The 19,084-nt window shown below is 36.6% G+C and overlaps 1 protein-coding gene across 2 annotated transcripts in view; it reads right to left on the bottom strand.

The window, feature by feature from the left end:
- The window catches only part of LOC135207538 (uncharacterized), a 202,882-nt gene that overhangs the window by 21,122 nt on the left and 162,676 nt on the right, over window positions 1–19,084 (bottom strand). For both annotated transcript variants that reach the window (XM_064239359.1, XM_064239360.1), the window contains exon 5: window positions 11,039–12,721. In XM_064239359.1, coding sequence (XP_064095429.1) covers window positions 11,039–12,721 — 1,683 coding nt within the window. The remainder of the gene's footprint in view (window positions 1–11,038; window positions 12,722–19,084) is intronic.

The following is a 19,084-nucleotide window of genomic DNA, read 5'->3' as shown; positions in this document are numbered from 1 at the left end:
CTCTCTCTCTCTCTCACAAGAAAGTCTTGACGATTTTGTTTTACTTCATATTTCAATTTGAACTTTTATTTAACTTTTGGCAAATAGAAAGACTACCAAACGCCTTCTTGTAATAGAATATAAAGTCCCTTTCATCCACCTGACCAGAGTCTTCAAGCTGTTAATCAGTCTGCTACCTAACCAGTCACTCCTACCTAGCCAGAGTCTTCTACCTAACCAAAGTCTTCTAGCTAACTAAAATCTTCTACCAAACCAAAGTCTTCTAGCTAACTAAAATCTTCTACCAAACCAAAGTCTTCTAGCTAACTAAAATCTTCTACCTAACCAGTCTCTCCTACCTAGCCAGAGTCTTCTACCTAACCAAAGTCTTCTATCTAACTAAAGTCTTATACCTAACCAAAGTCATCTAGCTAACTAAAATCTTCTACCTTACCAGTCTTCTAGCTAACTAAAATCTTCTACCTAACCCGAATCTTCTAACTACCCAGAATCTTCTACGTCATCAGTTTCGTCCAGAGACTAATACTATAAGACGCATCTGACCCTTTCTACTTATTTCGGGATGTCCAAAGCCCTTTCAACCATCCGACCAAAGTCCTATTCATCCGGTGGCAAACACCCCCACCCCCACCCCCACCTCCCCTCAATCCCTACTTCCCCCCTCCCCCTTTCTCTCATTGTCTTCAAGATCCGTCGTGGACAGGGGAGAAGGGAAAAAACTGAGTAGAAAATCTTTCTCGCCGCCATCCGGAATAATAAATCACGCTAGCTGATTTAATCACGCGCATCGGAAAGTGCAAGAAAGAAAAGAAAGAGAGAGAGAGAGGAGAGAGAGAGAGAGAGAGAGAGAGAGAGAGAGCATTGCATCTTCATGCCTGTATGAAAACTCGGGACTATGATCGAACGAGTATTACTGACAACCTTCTTATAAATACTTCTACAGAGAGAGAGAGAGAGAGAGAGAGAGAGAGAGAGAGAGAGAGAGAGAGAGAGAATCTATCATCACCTGTCTATAAAACTCATTCAAAAGGAGATGGAGAAACAAATAAGGAGCAAGAGAGAGAGAAAGGAAAATTAGATTACAATGAGACATTACAACATACCGAAAATGCCCCTTTTGTGTTCTGCCCGCTCGCGCGTGCGATCCGATCCAGTACCGGGGAGAGAGAGAAACACACATGCATGAGAAAGTTCGTAGCGTGACAAAAGAAAGGGAAAGGTAGAGCCGATCAAGTCTCATTAGTGTTAGGGAAGGTTTGACAGAGAGAGAGAGAGAGAGAGAGAGAGAGAGGGCTCCACACACAGTCTCAACTGTATTACCATTCTGCCTAAAAAAGCAAATATGAGAGAGAGAGAGAGAGAGAGAGAGAGAGAGAAGAGAGAGAGAGAGAGAGGTTATATGAAATTATCATAAAAATCTAATTTATCAAGTGTTAAAAGTGCACTATTAACTTGAACGTTTACGAATATACCACAAAACACTTGTTGTGGCATTGCTTGCAAATATTCTATTTTTATACGACACAAATACTGTATTTGTGCAATACGCAGATACGCAATGCGATGGTGATTAACATACGCAAGCCAGTTCCATTCTCCAAACTCTTTCTCAAGAACCCGTGCAAAAAAAAAAAAAAAAAAAAAAAAAAAACGCATGAGAGAGAGAGAGAGAGAGAGAGAGAGAGAGAGAGAGAGTTTGTCGTTAATTCGATAAACGAAAAGGTTGCCAGCGACAGAAGAATGAATTTGACATGAGAGAGAGAGAGAGAGAGAGAGAGAGAGAGAGAGAGAGAGAGAGAGAGAGAGAGAGAGAGAGAATGTAATTAAATATATTCTGTCGTAATTCGATTATCGAAATGCTTGCTGGTGATAGAAGAATGGATTTGACATGAGAGAGAGAGAGAGAGAGAGAGAGAGAGAGAGAGAGAGAGAGAGAGAGAGAGAGAGAGAGTCTGTCGTTAATTCGATAAACGAAAAGTTGCTAGTGATAGAAGAATGAATTTGACATGAGAGAGAGAGAGAGAGAGAGAGAGAGAGAGAGAGAGAGAGAGAGAGAGAGAAAGTGACAGTAGTTATACAAAAAAACAAAGAGCAGCTTGTAAAGATTGTACGATAGGCGAGACACAAGAGACCGGCAGGTATGAAGTCACAAGACCATCTGGGCAGCAAAGCGTGCAAGACATTAAAATTTGCAATACCAGAAATATTCCAATTTGGAAGGTGACATGGTTTGAATTCCTATTTGAATTTATGACCCTCCATTTTGAAAGTATCTCAGAATTCATGTAAGTATCTTCGCTCTCTTTTCCGTTACTGTAATACGCTAGATACATAGCTGGGAGGAGTATCGGTCTACATTCTACCTGTGGCCCTTACATTAAATATTTTCATATTTTCATGATTTCAGTATTCATAATAAACACCTTATAAAGCTGAAAACGTTTCCACCTTATTCACTCATTTTATTTAGTATTTTACTTTACTTTATCAATAGACCGTTACCACTGATAATGACTTAAAGTACAATTAATATAAAAAGAACAACCTTCAATAATGGCATTATGAAGTGGCACTTTTTTATCGGATTTAATCAAAATTTCTGTAAATAGGACATATTCCCTTTTTAAACAACTAGTGAATTCTTTGGTTAATCTAAATCTATATTAAACACAACATTATTATTATTATTATTATTATTATTATTATTATTATTATTATTATTATTATTATTATTATTAACCCTGTAATATCATATAGGTCTATTCGTATTACTAAAACTATATTTGTATTTTGCAAGGATACTCTTATACAAAACAAAAGCTACGCACATTTCCCGTCAAAGGAGACCTCACGAAAACAAAATAAATAAATAAAAACACTATTAACCTCTAATTTAAGATTTCTCATCCATACACAAACGGAAGTTCACCCTAAAAGTGTAGACGCCCAATGACTACCGGTTCAATTTGGCGAGTTCTGAATTTCACGAGTGACGGACGCTAAATTTAATCTTTCCCGGCGTCACAAGAATGACATGTCTGTTTACGTATTCCATAATTTGGGACGTAAGCTAATTTTAGAGGGGTATCAATGACTATCAGGTGACATGCATGACTGGTAAAGGCAAAATGTTTGACGGTGAAAGAGAACGTAAATAAACAGAGAATATAAGGATATTATAATAAGTACATATTTACGAAAACCTGCATACGCCTATGTGAAAAAAACACACATACGCACAAAGAGAGAGAGAGAGAGAGAGAGAGAGAGAGAGAGAGAGAGAGAGAGAGAGAGATTATTATTATGAAGAGCAGCAATATTGCCTAATGAAAACACACAAACTAAGAATTAAAAAATAAATAAATAAATAAAAAAAATGAATGTACCTCTGTTAATTGTCAATTACCTATTCTTAACAACACAGCAGAAGAAGACGAGCAAATAACAAACGAGGAGAGAGAGAGAGAGAGAGAGAGGAGAGAGAGAGAGAGAGAAACATATCATTTAGTGGAGAGACGAACTGGAAACGACGCTGGTGACTGACTACAATCCATCCGATGTGGCACGGGACACAACACAACTAAAGCCAGGTGGGAGCCTTCAGTAGGGACCCTTCTGCCTAAGCAGGTTTAGTGACAAGAGCGCCTAGTGGTGACTCAGATCACTCTCCCGAGCTTACTCTCCTAACCTAAACAACGCCACTTCTGTTATCCTACACACAAGGCCTAGAGGTCACTGTAGAACTGGATCCACTAGTGTATTATATATTCATATACAGAGTGCTATAGGTATCCCTTACGTAGGTCTAGGTGTTACCTCGTATTATATAATTATATAGAGGGTATATTTAGGGTACTCAGGGGCAAAGGTCACGCCCTGGGGCAGAAAGGGAAGGTCATTTAGCTCTGCAATGCTTATAGTCTTGAATGACTTTGAGAAAAACCAGGAGAAAAAGGTGTGAATCGAGTTTATCTTTAACTAAAATGTGATGAAAAAGATGACAAGATTTATGATGGTACTTATGAATGAAAGCGAATTAACTTTAAAATAAAGAGACTTCGAAATGACAGAATAATTCAGTTCTTATTGAGAAAAATTGAGTATGAATATGGCACTCAACTCTCAAATTATCAGCCTAGGGCTTTACACCGTTAGGAATCTATGAAACTGACTAAATATCTGGGACAGTACACCAAAATTACTTACAACTAGGCCTATATATTACTAAAATACCGTATATTTTCACACTAAAAATTCCCAAATCTCTAATTTCACTTGAGAAATGTCTTGAGGTTTGCTGCTACCAGAAGTTACGACCGTAGCAGTGGCTTTCAAGATTCTAGTTCACACGGTTTCAAATGAGTTTCACTGGACCTTTGCAGAAAGGAGGTGCTCTACACTCAAAGAAACAATTAAGAGAATTCTGACAGCTCTGTAGATACGGTGGGAAAACTCAGAGAAAGTCTCTTATGACTTACGTGAGGGAAATCTTTATAATACGTAGGAAATTGTTCCTGTTTAAGATAGAGATGGGTAAACTTTTGCAACTTTCCGTGAACAAGCTATCTTCATTCCTTATTCATCTTGGTATTTACTTTCGAGGGTTCTTATTATTTTATTTTATTATTGCAAGGTACTTTGCTTTCATAAGTCATAACATTACAGGATCGCTCCACTTGAATGTTTGTCCAAGGGGCTTTGTGAAACTCCGTCACTCACTTCTTTCTTGTGTTTTCATTCTTTAACAATTCTCCCGTTACCTCCAGCCTTGAAGTTCTCTATGTTTTCCAACTCCAATGGTGCCCACAGGATAATAATATAAACTCGTAATGAACCACAAGTTAATAAATCTATATAATCTCAGGAAGATAGGCCTAGTGATTTGGATGTTGTCAAGGGAAGTAAGTCTATTGTGTGAAACAGGTTCATTAACAGGGGCAAAATGCACACTTGAACTTCTGCTTTTTGGCATTCTTTGTTGTCCATTCATCAGCATTTATATTATTTATCAATAATAATAATAATAATAATAACAACCATGCCACTGATGGTTTATAGACTCATGACGTCCAAAGCCCGGATATAACAAAAAAGTTACGATAAGTCACATAACCAAGGGTTACTTAAACTTGCAAGAAACTAGGCATTTTTCAGCAACAAAAAGCTTAAAAAGTAACTGAAGAAACTACCGTAACAACAATATAAAATAAAGAATCCACAGTCAGCACTACCTGCGTCCGGAACGTTACTTTTCATGTTAGTAAAACAAACATTAATTTATAGAAGGTTTTCATTAACAGACACTATAAGAATTAGTTAGAAATAAGAGACTAAGTATAAAACTACATACTGCTCATAGTTTTATCAGAAAGAAATATCATTATTATTATTACCTCTTAACTAGTAGGGGAGACTTCAAACTCGCCTCCCCTCTACTCCCATCCTCCACCTCTCTCTCTCTCTCTCTCTCTCTCTCTCTCTCGTAAAAGGGTGAACGCACCTGCAGCTATCTTTTAGCGATCAAATCTGAATTATGCGAGACCTCTCGGCTTGAAGCAAGACAGACCACACTCTCTAAGAGCGCGAAAATAAACACAGACCCCAAAAGGAGAGAGAGAGAGAGAGAGAGAGAGAGAGAGAGAGAGAGAGAGAGAGTGTTGACACCAACATCAGGACGACATGTTTCGTCTGAGTTAATTATTCTCACGTGTTTGTGTTTCTTTAACTTGTTTGTTTTTATAATAATTTTTTTTATTGTTTTTGTTTCGTAGCAATTTTTTATTGCCTATATTTTAAGGTTACTTTGTTGCTTTTACAACATAAATAAATAAATTGAGTTTATTTTACAACAGAAATAAATAACTTTAATGTTTGAATAATAAGGCAGTTTATATGAGTTACTAATAGCTAATATTTCTACTATTAACTCTTTAAAATGTAAAACTACCAACTCTATTTGTTTTCAATTGTGGTGAGCATTTCTTCTTCAACAACAACAACAACAACAACAACAATAATAATAATAATAATAATAATAATAATAACAATAAATTCGTATTATTTAAAACTATCATTATTTATACTGTAGCTGTTAACTTTGTCTTGAAACTTAAAAATAATATATACAGACGCTAACGCACGTGCCCATGAGGCAGGGGTAAAGGCATAACCAAATAAAACAAAGACTACAATCCCTAATCCCATAAAAAAAAGCACACACACACACAGAAAGACACCACAAGCTGGCAACTTGTAACAAGGTGGTTGACGAATCGGGCATCGAACCTAAAAAAAAAAAAAAAAAAAAAAAAAAAAAAACCGGAAAGAAAAGAAAAAACATTACCTCGAACTTGGGGAAAAAAAAAAAAAAACTTCAAGCTCAATGCATAATTGAGGTTCCCCCCAAAGGAAAGAGAGAAATAAAAAAAAAAAAAACATACGCCCACGCCCTCAGTGTGGGATTAAAAAAAAATCCAGGTCGTAAATTTTATCAAGAGTATCATCATCTTATCGACGCCGGGGCAACACGTTTTCCGTGGATAATGAAGCGTGCCCAAAGACGCCTGTGAGAGGATTTCTTTATTTAGAGATTGGGTGTATTACATTTTTTTTTACTTGTAGGTAGGGAGAACATGTCCCAGTCTCTCTCTCTCTCTCTCTCTCTCTCTCTCTCTCTCTCACTCTCTCTTGTGCTTGCCTTTGCTATTTAGCTCTGTGCATAATATACATATGGAGCTTTATTTGCAGTCAATAATGGTAAAGCATGATACTAACATCTTGGCGAGCAAATGCTTCTGTGATATTTTTTTACTTTTATTGTAAAGTTAAGGCTCGTTTAATATTTTTTGTATGTGTGTGGTTATCTCTCTATCTATCTCCCTCTCATATATATATATGTATATATATATATATATATATATATATATATATATATATATATATATATATATATATATATATATATATATATATATATATATATGTATGTGAGAGAGAGAGAGGGAGATATAACTGTACATAATAATATGAATCATGCATTTGCTGACATAAAAAGCTAGATAAATCGATAGGCCGATAGATAGACAGATAACCACACAAAAAAGAAAAAGAAAAAATTAAACGAGCCTTACGATTACAATAAAAGAAAAAACATCACGGAAGCATTTATTCGCCAAGATTTTAGTATCATGTTTTACCATTATAGACTGCAAATAACAAAGCTCCATATGAATATTATGCACGGAGCTAAATAGCAAAGGCAAGCAGAAGACATATACATAAACTCATAATTGAGTTTGGTCATGGCAGATGTTCTAGTAGAGTTTTAATACTATTTTATGACGCCGTGAACAACCGACTTCAAACTTGATGACTTTTACCGACGTCGACGTTTATTTACAGGTTTGTTGATGTGACCTTTTTATTTTTTTATTGCTTTGTTTTATGGCTCTGGTCCTGTGGGTGTGCTATGCATGAATAATAATAATAATAATAATAATAATAATAATAATAATAATAATAATAATAATAATAATAATAATAATAATAGTTTCCATTTTAATTTTACACATTCCCGCAACAATGATATATTCTAAATAATAATAATAATAATAATAATAATAATAATAATAATAATAATAATAATAATAATAATAATAATAATAATAATAATATTGTATGTTTGCAGTTTCAATTCTAAACCTTCACGCAACAATACTTCATTTTCTAAATATAAATAATAATAATAATAATAATAATAATAATAATAATAATAATAATAATAATAATAATAATAATAATAATAATAAAGGTATGTCTGCGATTCATATTCTACACTTTACACATTTCTACCCTATTTTTTTCCTGATGTAATTAACTTAAAACGTCAAAAAAGTGAAATAAGTGAAAGTTCTCAAGTCACTCTACACGCCAACTGTCGTCAAGAGACCGTGCAAAAGTATTCCAGTTTGAATGGAGGAGGAAATGAAAAGATAATGAAAGAATGAAAAAAAAGGATAAACATAAATACTTTCTTTTCTTCAATTAGTATTCACTTTCAAGCACCACCTGTTCTCGAAAATCGTCTCTTTCAAAAAATGATTTTTACTAGCATTCCATTCGCTTTCAAACTTTTTTTTTCGGTTTAAGTATAGCCATAAAATGCAAATACATTCTTTTTATGCAAATAAATCTTTTTATGTATATAAATTTTTCATGCAAATAATTTTTTATACGAATAAAATTTTTCAATGCAAATAAATCTTTTTATGCAGATAAAATTTGTTAATGCAAATAAATTTTTTCTGCAATTGTTTTATGCAAATAAATATTTTATGCAAATAAAATTCTTTATGCAAATAAATATTTTTATGATAAGACTGAAGCTTCTTTAAGAATGATTTGACTAAAAAATCCCATCGCTTTCAAAAAAAATTTTCTTGTTTAAATTTCGTTGAAATTTATGAGTTACTTCGGTTTTACGTAGAGCAAATAAATCTTGCATGAAAAGACGGAAGTCTCTCTTTAAAAAAAAAAATTATTTGACTCCAGTCACTTTCAAACACTTTTTCTTTTTCATTCTTTATTGAAATCAACTCGTTACTTTCGTTTTAATCTCGGAAAATGATTTTTTTTAATACGAAATGAATGAAAAGGCTGAATTTAAATGTATATTAAAAAAATTTTGTATTCATTAGTAGCGTTAACCAAATGGAAAACTCACCACTGTGACCAGATCGGAGTTAATAAGATTTTTTAAAATTGTAATCATTAAAATGGAAATAAACGTGAAATTTCAAAACCTATCTTTTTTAACTGAATCAAAATCTTATAATTTCGGGCCTAAAATCCCTCTGATTAAAGTACATAGACTTGGGAAAGGAGAAAAAAAGGGGAGAGAGAAAAAAAACAAAAACAACACCAGTTTTCAAATGACTAAGTCTTATATTTTTAATCTGATTAAGGTAAATAGACTTGCAAAATGAGAAAAAAGGAGAGAGAGAGAGAGAGAGAGAGAGAGAGAGAGAGAGAGAGAGAGAGAGAGAGAGAGAGAGAGAGAATAACACCAGTTTTCAAATGACTCTGAGTCTTATATTTTTAAGTCAGAGATATTCCGTATGAAAAATGAAAATACAAAGACTTGGAAGAGAAGAAGAAGAAGAAGAACAAGAAGAACAAGAAGAGAGAGAGAGAGAGAGAGAGAGAGAGAGAGAGAGAGAGAGAGAGAGAGAGAGAGAGGACAACTACTCCTCCTGACGTAATATCTAGCTTACGATCTTTTGTGGGTACAAGGCATACACCGTCTAACAATGGCGCTACGTATCAAACTATTAATCCAACAAATACCTTAGAAGAATGATACCCAAGGACGCAAGGTTCATTACACATTACACTGACGTCTATGGAAACTCTATATACGTGCAAAATATAAAACAAGTATTATATTATAGCAAATTACACAAACAAACGCCGCTTTATCACGTAAAATATCGTAACCATAAAAAGAAATACTGACATGCAACACAATAAAAATATTAAGACTACTAACTTGTACGCCTGAGCAGAGAGAGAGAGAGAGAGAGAGAGAGAAGAGAGAGAGAGAGAGAGAGAGAGAGAAGGGAAATCCTAGCTACACCGATATTTCATGCAAGCGACTTCAACGACTGCCGTGTCGGTATGGGAAGCAAGACCAGTGATTACTGCCTATACGACCTTGTGGCGAAATTACCCTTCAAATTCGCTAAAGGATAATCTTCGGGATAATTTTCGGTCCAATTCGCAACGCTTGTGTGTGTGAGAGTGTATACGTCTGTCGGTAACAATCACGTATACTTCCTATGCTAGGATAGATGGCGTTTCCTCTGTGAGTTACTTTTGTTCGGGGTCATATGGACAGCTGTTAAGTAAATATTCTCAAAATGTTGACACTTGGACACTTGTTAAGTAAATATTCTCTCGGAATATTGAAGCACTGAATCGTCTTTTTAACGACCTCTCTTTAATTGAACATTATTACCAAAATGTTTAACTTTTTAAACACATGATATACACTGAAAACTCAACTACAGAAATACTCACAAACGCAACACTTCTGAGATTCGTTTAATCATTAAAAAGCTGGAAAATTTTAGGTAAAATCTTACAGTCATTCTTCGTTATCATTATCATTCAGAAGATGAATAATAATTACGGTAAATTTACATATCCTTTGGCACTTCATGTTCAGGGGATGTCAAGAAAAATACTGCGTTAATCATCTAACTGTTTCGTCTAGTATTCACGTGAAATTTTATAGTTATTATCTCTTTATTTACAAATCGAAAGATACTTAAAAGTTCTATGCATATGTATAACATCGTAAGTATTGTAGCAAATATTTATCAGTATTCTACAGAAGGAAAGGTCAACAAATATGAAATTACTGTTCTTTTTCGAGATCCCAAGGTTGAAGTGTTTCACCCACGATTTCGGACTTGGGGAATGATCATTGCTCAAGGACAAACACCTTTTTTTTCTTTTCTTTCTTTTCTTATTGCCAAATCGAGTCTTGTAAATCGAATGATTTTTCTCTCGGTCACGAATTAACCTACTTTTCAAGACCCTAAGGGTATGTGGCTTGGTTTTATAATAGAATAGGGACTGGACTCAGGTATAGTGTTTGTATAAGAATTTTAGCTTGACTACTACTACTACTACTACTACTACTACTACTACTACTACTACTACTACTACTACTAATAATAATAATAATAATAATAATAATAATAAAAACAATAATAATAAATTTCAACGATTCATAACTTTATGAACACTGATACGAATGATAAAACCCATGACAAACTTTCTACATAAAATCCATAAAGATTTTTTAACATACCTAGAAAACGAATTAATTTTGGGTTACGTATTCGTCAAAAAACAAAAATAAATAAATAAATAAATAAATAAAAAGATCAAACTGAAACTATTACATTACATATCCTGGAAGTGGAGGGGATAAAAAAAAAAAAAAAAAAAAAACGAAAGACTCTAATCTTACCTTCCCATTTCTTCATCATATGGATGCTGTCAGGGTCTCTGGTGAAGCTGAAGGCATACCCGCTGTACGTCGTCCCGAAATCTATGGCGACCACGACGAAGTGCGTGGGCGGTCTCGGTTCCAGAGCCATTCCGCCCACGCCCATGTCGGTGTGGGTAGGATCGCCCACGACGGCCACGCCCACCTCCCCCTCCAGCACTCCAGGTCCTCTGCAGGAGTGCAGGCTGGAGGTGCGGGAGTGAGAGAGGGAAGAAGAGGCGTGGGTATGGATGGCGGCGGGGTGGTGCGTCTTGAGGGTATGGTGGTTGTTCGGTGGAGAAGGAGGAGGTGACTGGGTATCGTCGAGGATGAGAGTACCACAAGGACTGGTGGCACCGCTCTCATGCCCGCTGTCGCTGTCCGCTGGCACCGTCTGTGTGCTGTCTAAGGACGTCCCCCTCTCCGGGTGTCTGGAGGAGGAGGAGGAGGGAGGTTTCAGAGAGCTCTTGGGGGAAGAGGACGAGGACGAGTCGTAATTGACGCCCGGGTAGTATGCCCGCATTGAGACGGTGGACCTGGGCACTGCTGGTCTCGTGTCCACGTATACCTCCTCGATGAGGTTGAACGTCTCCTTCGGGTGAGGGAGGTGGTGGTGGAGAGGGCCCTCGAAGGGCCCTTCTCCCCCTCCATCTTCTTCGCCCGTTCCGCCCACGGTGGAGGAGGACGCCGAGTCCCGTCCGTAACTTCCGCGGATGATCCCGTCGGAGTTGCCGAGTCTACTTCTTCTTCTTGTGTCTTCTAGGTCTGGGTCCTCCGGCCCTTTCTCATGATGGTGGAGGCGTCCTTCGGGATCCCTGCCGCTGTGACTATGACTACTGCTATCCTCCGCACTGCAGGTACTACTCAATCCCGACTCGTAATTGTAATCCACCGCACTGTCATTCAGGTCACCACTGATATACACACGCACACTCGGGGGGCTCCTGCCGGCGTTACTATTCTCGGGGGCGTCGACGCGATCGTTACCGGACGAAGGCGGCTCCGAGGGGCCGTAGAAGGAGTCTCCTCCTTCTCTGACGAAGGCGCCGCCGAAGGAATTCCCGTGAGGAGCGGCGGCTGAGGAGGAGATGGAGCAAGGCGACGCGAGGGTGTCAGCGGGCGGAGAGTCCGGGGAACACTGAAGCTGTTGCTGTTGGTGGCGTCTCTCGACGACGGTGGAGGCGTGCGACCGAGCGGGAGAACTTTCACCAGAGGAGTCTTCCCCGCCGCTCAAACCCGCCAGGGAAGCGTCGAGCACGTGCAACGCCGCTGCCACGGCCTCTGCTTCCCCGACGCTGCCTCTCTCGCGCTTCAGCAGCGCCGACGACGAGGGGGGTGGGCGCGGGGGCGGAGGGGACAGGGTGCGGCATCTGGAGGGTATCCTCGGAGGAGATCCAGGGCGCCTGAAGTAGATTCCCGCAGCTCGGAGTTCCTCCTCCAGGAGGGATGCTTCGGCGCTGGAGGGACGGTGGTGCTGGTGGTGGTCGCCTCTTGGTGACGTTACGGGGGAGTTGATGTAGTCGTGGGAGACGGGGAGGGGGAGGGGGGCGTGGGAGGTGCCCAGCATGGTGCTGCAGAAGCCTCTGAAGTTGTTCCTGATGAGGACCGTCGGAGGAGAGGCTTCGTGGTTGTAGCATTCGTATTCCGGGTCTTCTATGTCCACATCTGCGAGAGGAAACGAATGGAGAATTAATTATGATACAAAGAATTTTTTTTTCTTAATAGAAACTCATCTATAAAACATATAAGGATAATTTATATTAAATTAAGTGAAAGTCAGAAAACTCTCGAATAGTAAAATAAAAAAATAATAAGAAAATTACTACAAGAAAAAATATAAACATAAAAGCAAAATTTATATTAAATTAAGTAACAGTAAGAAACCCTCGAATAGTAAAGAAAAAAAAAGTATTAAGAAAATCACTACAATAAAAGTTTCCATAAAAAATAAACTTTTAAAAGAAAATATTAAAGTAACTCAGGATTAAGATATCTTATTTTGGTATCATCAATGACTTCCTACTTGGAATAACTAAAAAATAAATAAATAAAAAAGTCCTTTGATAATCGTAATCTTCACATTCTTTCAACGGGAAGAATAAAAATATCTCCCCTTCCTGAATGCCTCAGAATTCTATTAAACAATAAAAAAGGAAAAAAAAAATCGTAAAAAACAATGCGTGACTTTGTTGGTCTTGGCCGAATTCAAACGTGAGAGATCAGACACACTACTGACACACTTACCTTATATATTTATTATATATATTATAGATAATAACTCTATTTATTGTATTATAGAGAATAATTCGATATCTGCCCGTATTTCCTTCATTTCTTTACCTCGATGGTTCCATAAAAAGAGATTAAAAGATTATTGCAAATGGTAAAAAAATATAAACATACTATTCTGTAAGTCATAATTTCACATTACAAAAATCTCTCTATCACAGACAAAACTCCAAGGCTAACAGAGAGAGAGGAGAGAGAGAGAGAGAAGAGAGAGAGAGAGAGAGAGAGAGAGAGAGAGAGAGATAATTTCTCATACCTTTAAAATATGATAAAGTAAAAAAATCAATCACGCATATAACTTCAAAACGCTGAGAGAGAGAGAGAGAGAGAGAGAGAGAGAGAGAGAGAGAGAGAGAGAGAGAGAGAGAGTGTCAGCTAGTCCTACCCATTACATTTGAGGGCCATTTTCCAGACCCATAACCCCATCTCATAAACACTCAATCACCATCTACCACTACTTCCACTGATTACATCCCAACCTATAAACCTCCCCCCCCACCCACCCCCAAAAATCACAACCCCTGTGGTTTTCACACCTCATCCCTCTATGACCAATTCCTGTAGCCTTTTACGTAGAAGTTGACCCTGACATTTATATCCAAAAAAGCGTGACAGCAACGCCGTGAGTGACTTCATGTCTATCATGATTGTCTCTTGAGGTGATCCCATCAGGACCGACTCGCGCGCATGCGCACTCATGATTAGTGTGTGTGTATGTGTGTTTGTGTGTGTGTGTGTGTGTGTAATCTCAAGCATAAAAGGCCCAATAAAACACTGTTTTAAAGCTGGCTTTAAAACAGTGTTTTAATGGCCCTTTTATACTTGTGACGTATCCTGTTTTAACAGAAGAATTTATTTACATATACATATAAATATATACATATATATGAGCATTATACATACATGCATACATACATATCATACTATATAATATATACAAATTAATACATTTATATTTATATGTAAGAAACCTTTTAGTGTTTAAAATCACAAATTCCGGTAAGGAATTTAAATCACTTCACCTAAGCAAGCTCTGGATGATAAAATCAGTTTAAAGTTAAGATTATTGTGGGAAAATGAGCCCTAAAGAATACACTTCTCTTAGGATAATTCACGATCATAAATAAAAAATAGTGTTTCTGATTGGTAGAATTCTATCAATTTACTTTTTATTTATTTAATGTGTAACTTCATGTTCGTTTTACACAACAACAACAACAACAACAACAACAACAAATGGAATATTTCTGAGTTTCGTGATAACTTCATGTTAATAAAACAAAGAAAAAAGATAAACAAAAGATAATCGGAGATCAGAGAAAATACGCCACTCGAATTGCTCACAAATCGAAAGGTGCAAAACTCTACGGTAACCACACGACACATTTCGACTAGTGTTACGCACCCATGATGTACGCAATTCCTTTAGCTGCAGCTTTCACTTAGCTGTGAATATATCATGAGTGATTTTAAAAACTGACGGAGTCCACAACGGAAGTTACTTGGTGATTTCGTCATCAAATCCTGGTTCATATTTTCTTGATACTATAAATATTCCCGTAATATACATAGCTTGGAAGTTACAGATATTACAGTAATATATACGTAAATGCATTTCGGTATGTTTTTCATTCGAAAGTAATGTTTGTAGAGGCGATTATACAAACTGCAACATTGATCAAACAATTCTAATCATTCTGTAATCTTACAATTCTAATCATTCTGTAATCTTACGAGTTACAATTTTTAACCCTTGAAAAAACCCAATGATTTAGTTACTGATCAGATAAGAGATATCTGACCCACTGAAGGTTTACAGCATCAAATGTTTGGCTTTAAAAAAATCGAATGTGAATAACGACCCAGCTAAATTACTAACAAACATGAAATTAAAGGCCACTGAGGTGCCTGGCTGAAAAAAAAAAATATTCCTACCTATCAACTTGTTGAAAAATTAAAAAAATGTATTACTGAGCAATCGATTAAAACACCATTGGAACACTTCAAATCATAACGAAATAAAAAGACAGGTTGTAAAAAGTGAAGTAAACAACCTTTTTTTTATTATTATTGCATATGAAAGAACATAAAAAGTCAAAAAGTCAAATGGAATCAGTGGAATCATTAAAACTTTAGCGAGAGACAGCTATTCACTATTAACTACCCAAATACCATCCCAGAGAGAGAGAGAGAGAGAGAGAGAGAGAGAGAGAGAGAGAGAGAGCGGAAGGGTGGGTGGGGAGGGGGAGGGGGTGAGCAAAAGGCGTGAAGTACTCAAGTATATCAACATCGAACACCGAGAAAAATAATGTTTACGCTTAACGCTGCCGAAGGAGAAAATAATCACTTCGAATTTGCAATACTAATGCATCTACTATTACTGATGATGATGATGATGATAATAATGATGGTGTCCACTACAAATACACTGCTGATATCAATATTAAAGCTTATTATTATTATCATCAATACCATTATTATTATTATTATTATTATTATTATTATTTATTATTATTTTATTAGATGATTATTATGACGCAAATAAGGCTAATTATCCAGACAGTTTGTAAAACTCCGAAGAAGAGAGAGAGAGAGAGAGAGAGAGAGAGAGAGAGAGAGAGAGAGAGAGAGAGAGAGAGAGAGAGAGGGGTTTATGTACACGTGTATTTGCCAATTTCAGTCAGCTTATTTTTATTCATTCGGTATTTTCATCTCAAAATAATAGTAATAATAATAATAATTATTATAATGGCTACAGAGGGGAGAGCTCAAGAAGGAAACCGAAGGAATGATAACAGCGGCACAAGATCAGGCCCTGAGAACCAGATATGTTCAAAGAACGATAGACGGAAATAACATCTCTCCCATATGTAGGAAGTGCAATACGAAAAATGAAACCATAAACCACATAGCTAGCGAATGCCCGGCACTTGCACAGAACCAGTACAAAAAGAGGCATGATTCAGTGGCAAAAGTCCTCCACTGGAGCCTGTGCAAGAAACATCACCTACCTTGCAGTAATAAGTGGTACGCACACCAACCTGAAGGAGTGATAGAAAACGATCAGGCAAAGATCCTCTGGGACTATGGTATCAGAACGGATAGGGTGATACGTGCAAATAGACCAGACGTGACGTTGATTGACAAAATCAAGAAAGTGTCACTCATTGATGTCGCAATACCATGGGACACCAGAGTTGAAGAGAGAGAAAGAAAAAAAATGGATAAGTATCAAGATCTGAAAATAGAAATAAGAAGGATATGGGATATGCCAGTGTAAATTGTAACCATAATCATAGGAGCACTAGGCACGAACCCAAGATCCCTGAAAAGGAATCTGGAAAAACTAGAGGCTGGAGTAGCTCCAGGACTCATGCAGAAGAGTGTGATCCTAGAAACGGCGCATATAGTAAGAAAAGTGATGGACTCCTAAGGAGGCAGGATGCAACCCGGAACCCCACACTATAAATAACACCCAGTCGAATTGGAGGACTGTGATAGACAAAAAACTATAATAATAATAATAATAATAATAATAATAATAATAATAATAATAATAATAATAATAATAATAATAATAATAAGAAAGTATCTTAACAAGAGGGAATGCAGGATTAAATACTTCAACTCGAGCATTTCACCGTTATAGGTCAAAATGAACAACTCCACACCAAGTGCCGTTTTCTTTGGGTAATTAGATAAATAATTCAATAACTAATGATTAACATTTTCTTATTATTACAGACACCGAGACGGGAAAAACTGTTAAAAAAATTCTTGTATTAACTTCAAGTGTTACGCCATGACAAACTTCCCTCCTGAACCAAGGCCAGTCAAAAATATGACCCAGGAAACAAAGGAAGTGTCAGGATGCTGTGTTCTAAAAGTTAACGGTTTGAGACACACAGAAGCCAGTCTGACTCTTGAGTTCGTGATTTCCACGAAGGTTCAGGGAGATTGGGGAACGTTAAGTGTGTATATACGAGGTCGAAAGAATGGAGGAAGAGAAGGGGGGGGGGGGGGGGGGGGGGGGTTATGCAGTCAATAACGAAAGAGGAATAACATGTGAAAGAGGATAAAGAGGGAAAAGTTATCCAAATCGAATTCATTATTTTTCTTGAAAATAAAAGCGACCTTTGTATTAAACCACAATACTAATCACGATCGAAGTTTGAATGATTTAAAAAAAGAGGGGGGGGGGGTGGGGAAGGCCAACGAGTTTTGCTGTGACACCAAAGTGACACTAGAACGCGCATTGAGAGAGAGAGAGAGAGAGAGAGAAGAGAGAGAGAGGTGAGAGAGAGAGAGAGAGAGACAGAGAGAGAGCAGGGGGGTTTAGATCCGTTTCAAAAATAATATTCACAGGAAGATAATAATAAAAGCAACATTGAGGATATATATATATATAATATATATATATATATACTATATATATATATATATATATATATATATATATATATATATATATATATATATATATATATATATATATATATATATATATATATATATATATATATATATATATATATATAATATATATAGGGTAATAATAATATATATATATTATATATATATATATATATATATATATATAGATATATATATATATATATGTAAATATAATATATATATATATATATATATATATATATATATATATATATATATATATATATATATATATATACATATATATATTCTATTCCACCATCGGGTCCCAAGGTCAAGATCTGGAACTCCTTCCCCGCTTCCGATTTCCCCTTTTTCATAATCATCTACCACCGGAGATCCATCGCTTCCTTATACCACTATTTGCGTCCCAACATATCGGAATTTGTTACTAATTTCATGTCTTCCGATTTTCTTTATAGATCTTGTCAGTTTCTTAATTAAATCATGAAGAAGTCTGAATTTGATAACTATATATAACCAGACTCGTCTTGACACATCTTTTGCATGAGAGAGAGAGAGAGAGAGAGAGAGAGAGGAGAGAGAGAGAGAGAGAGAGAGATACGCCATTACAAAAGACTAATAACGCCAGGAGAATGATAAGTACACGTAAATATCTTCGAATAAAACACCAGAGAGAGAGAGAGAGAGAGAGAGAGAGAGAGAGAGAGAGAGAGAGAGAGAGAGAGAGAGAATCCTTCTCCGATACACGTTCAGGGAGCATCTCGCAAGATACTGTTAAATTGACTTGCAAAGATGGAGCCAGTTTTTGCAAAGCCCGTCCGACAGCATTCTTATACCCTGGGGATGTCGTGACAACTGGGTATTGGCGTGTGTGTGTGTGTGTGTGAGTGCACTGTATTACTGGGTACATGTGCACAGATTTTTGTGTGTATGTGTGTGTACGGTGATAATGTGAGTGCACAATATTTCTGGGTACTTGCGTTTGTGTATATATTGAATTCCGTGTGTGTGTATCTACGGTAATAGTGTGTGCGTGTGTGTGTTCATGGTACTTCTTGTGTATATGTTGAATACGCTACGTGTAAACATACGGTAATGTGTGTGTGTGTGTGTACGCCGCATTTCTTTTTGGTGTATGTGTTGAATAATGTATGTGTATCAAGGGTAATAATTTGTGTATGTATATTGATTTTTTTGTTTAAGTCACTTTGTGCAAAACTGACGTTGTTCAACAACTTCTTCTCTAAACATCAAAAACATCAATAACATATTCCAATCACTAAACCATAACTACAAACCTCATTAACTACTACTACTACT

This window comes from Macrobrachium nipponense, chromosome 32 (genome assembly GCF_015104395.2).
Source record: "Macrobrachium nipponense isolate FS-2020 chromosome 32, ASM1510439v2, whole genome shotgun sequence".
Classification (NCBI taxonomy): domain Eukaryota; kingdom Metazoa; phylum Arthropoda; class Malacostraca; order Decapoda; family Palaemonidae; genus Macrobrachium; species Macrobrachium nipponense.
Note: the sequence above shows the minus strand (reverse complement) of the source record. Positions and strands in the feature narration are given on the sequence as shown.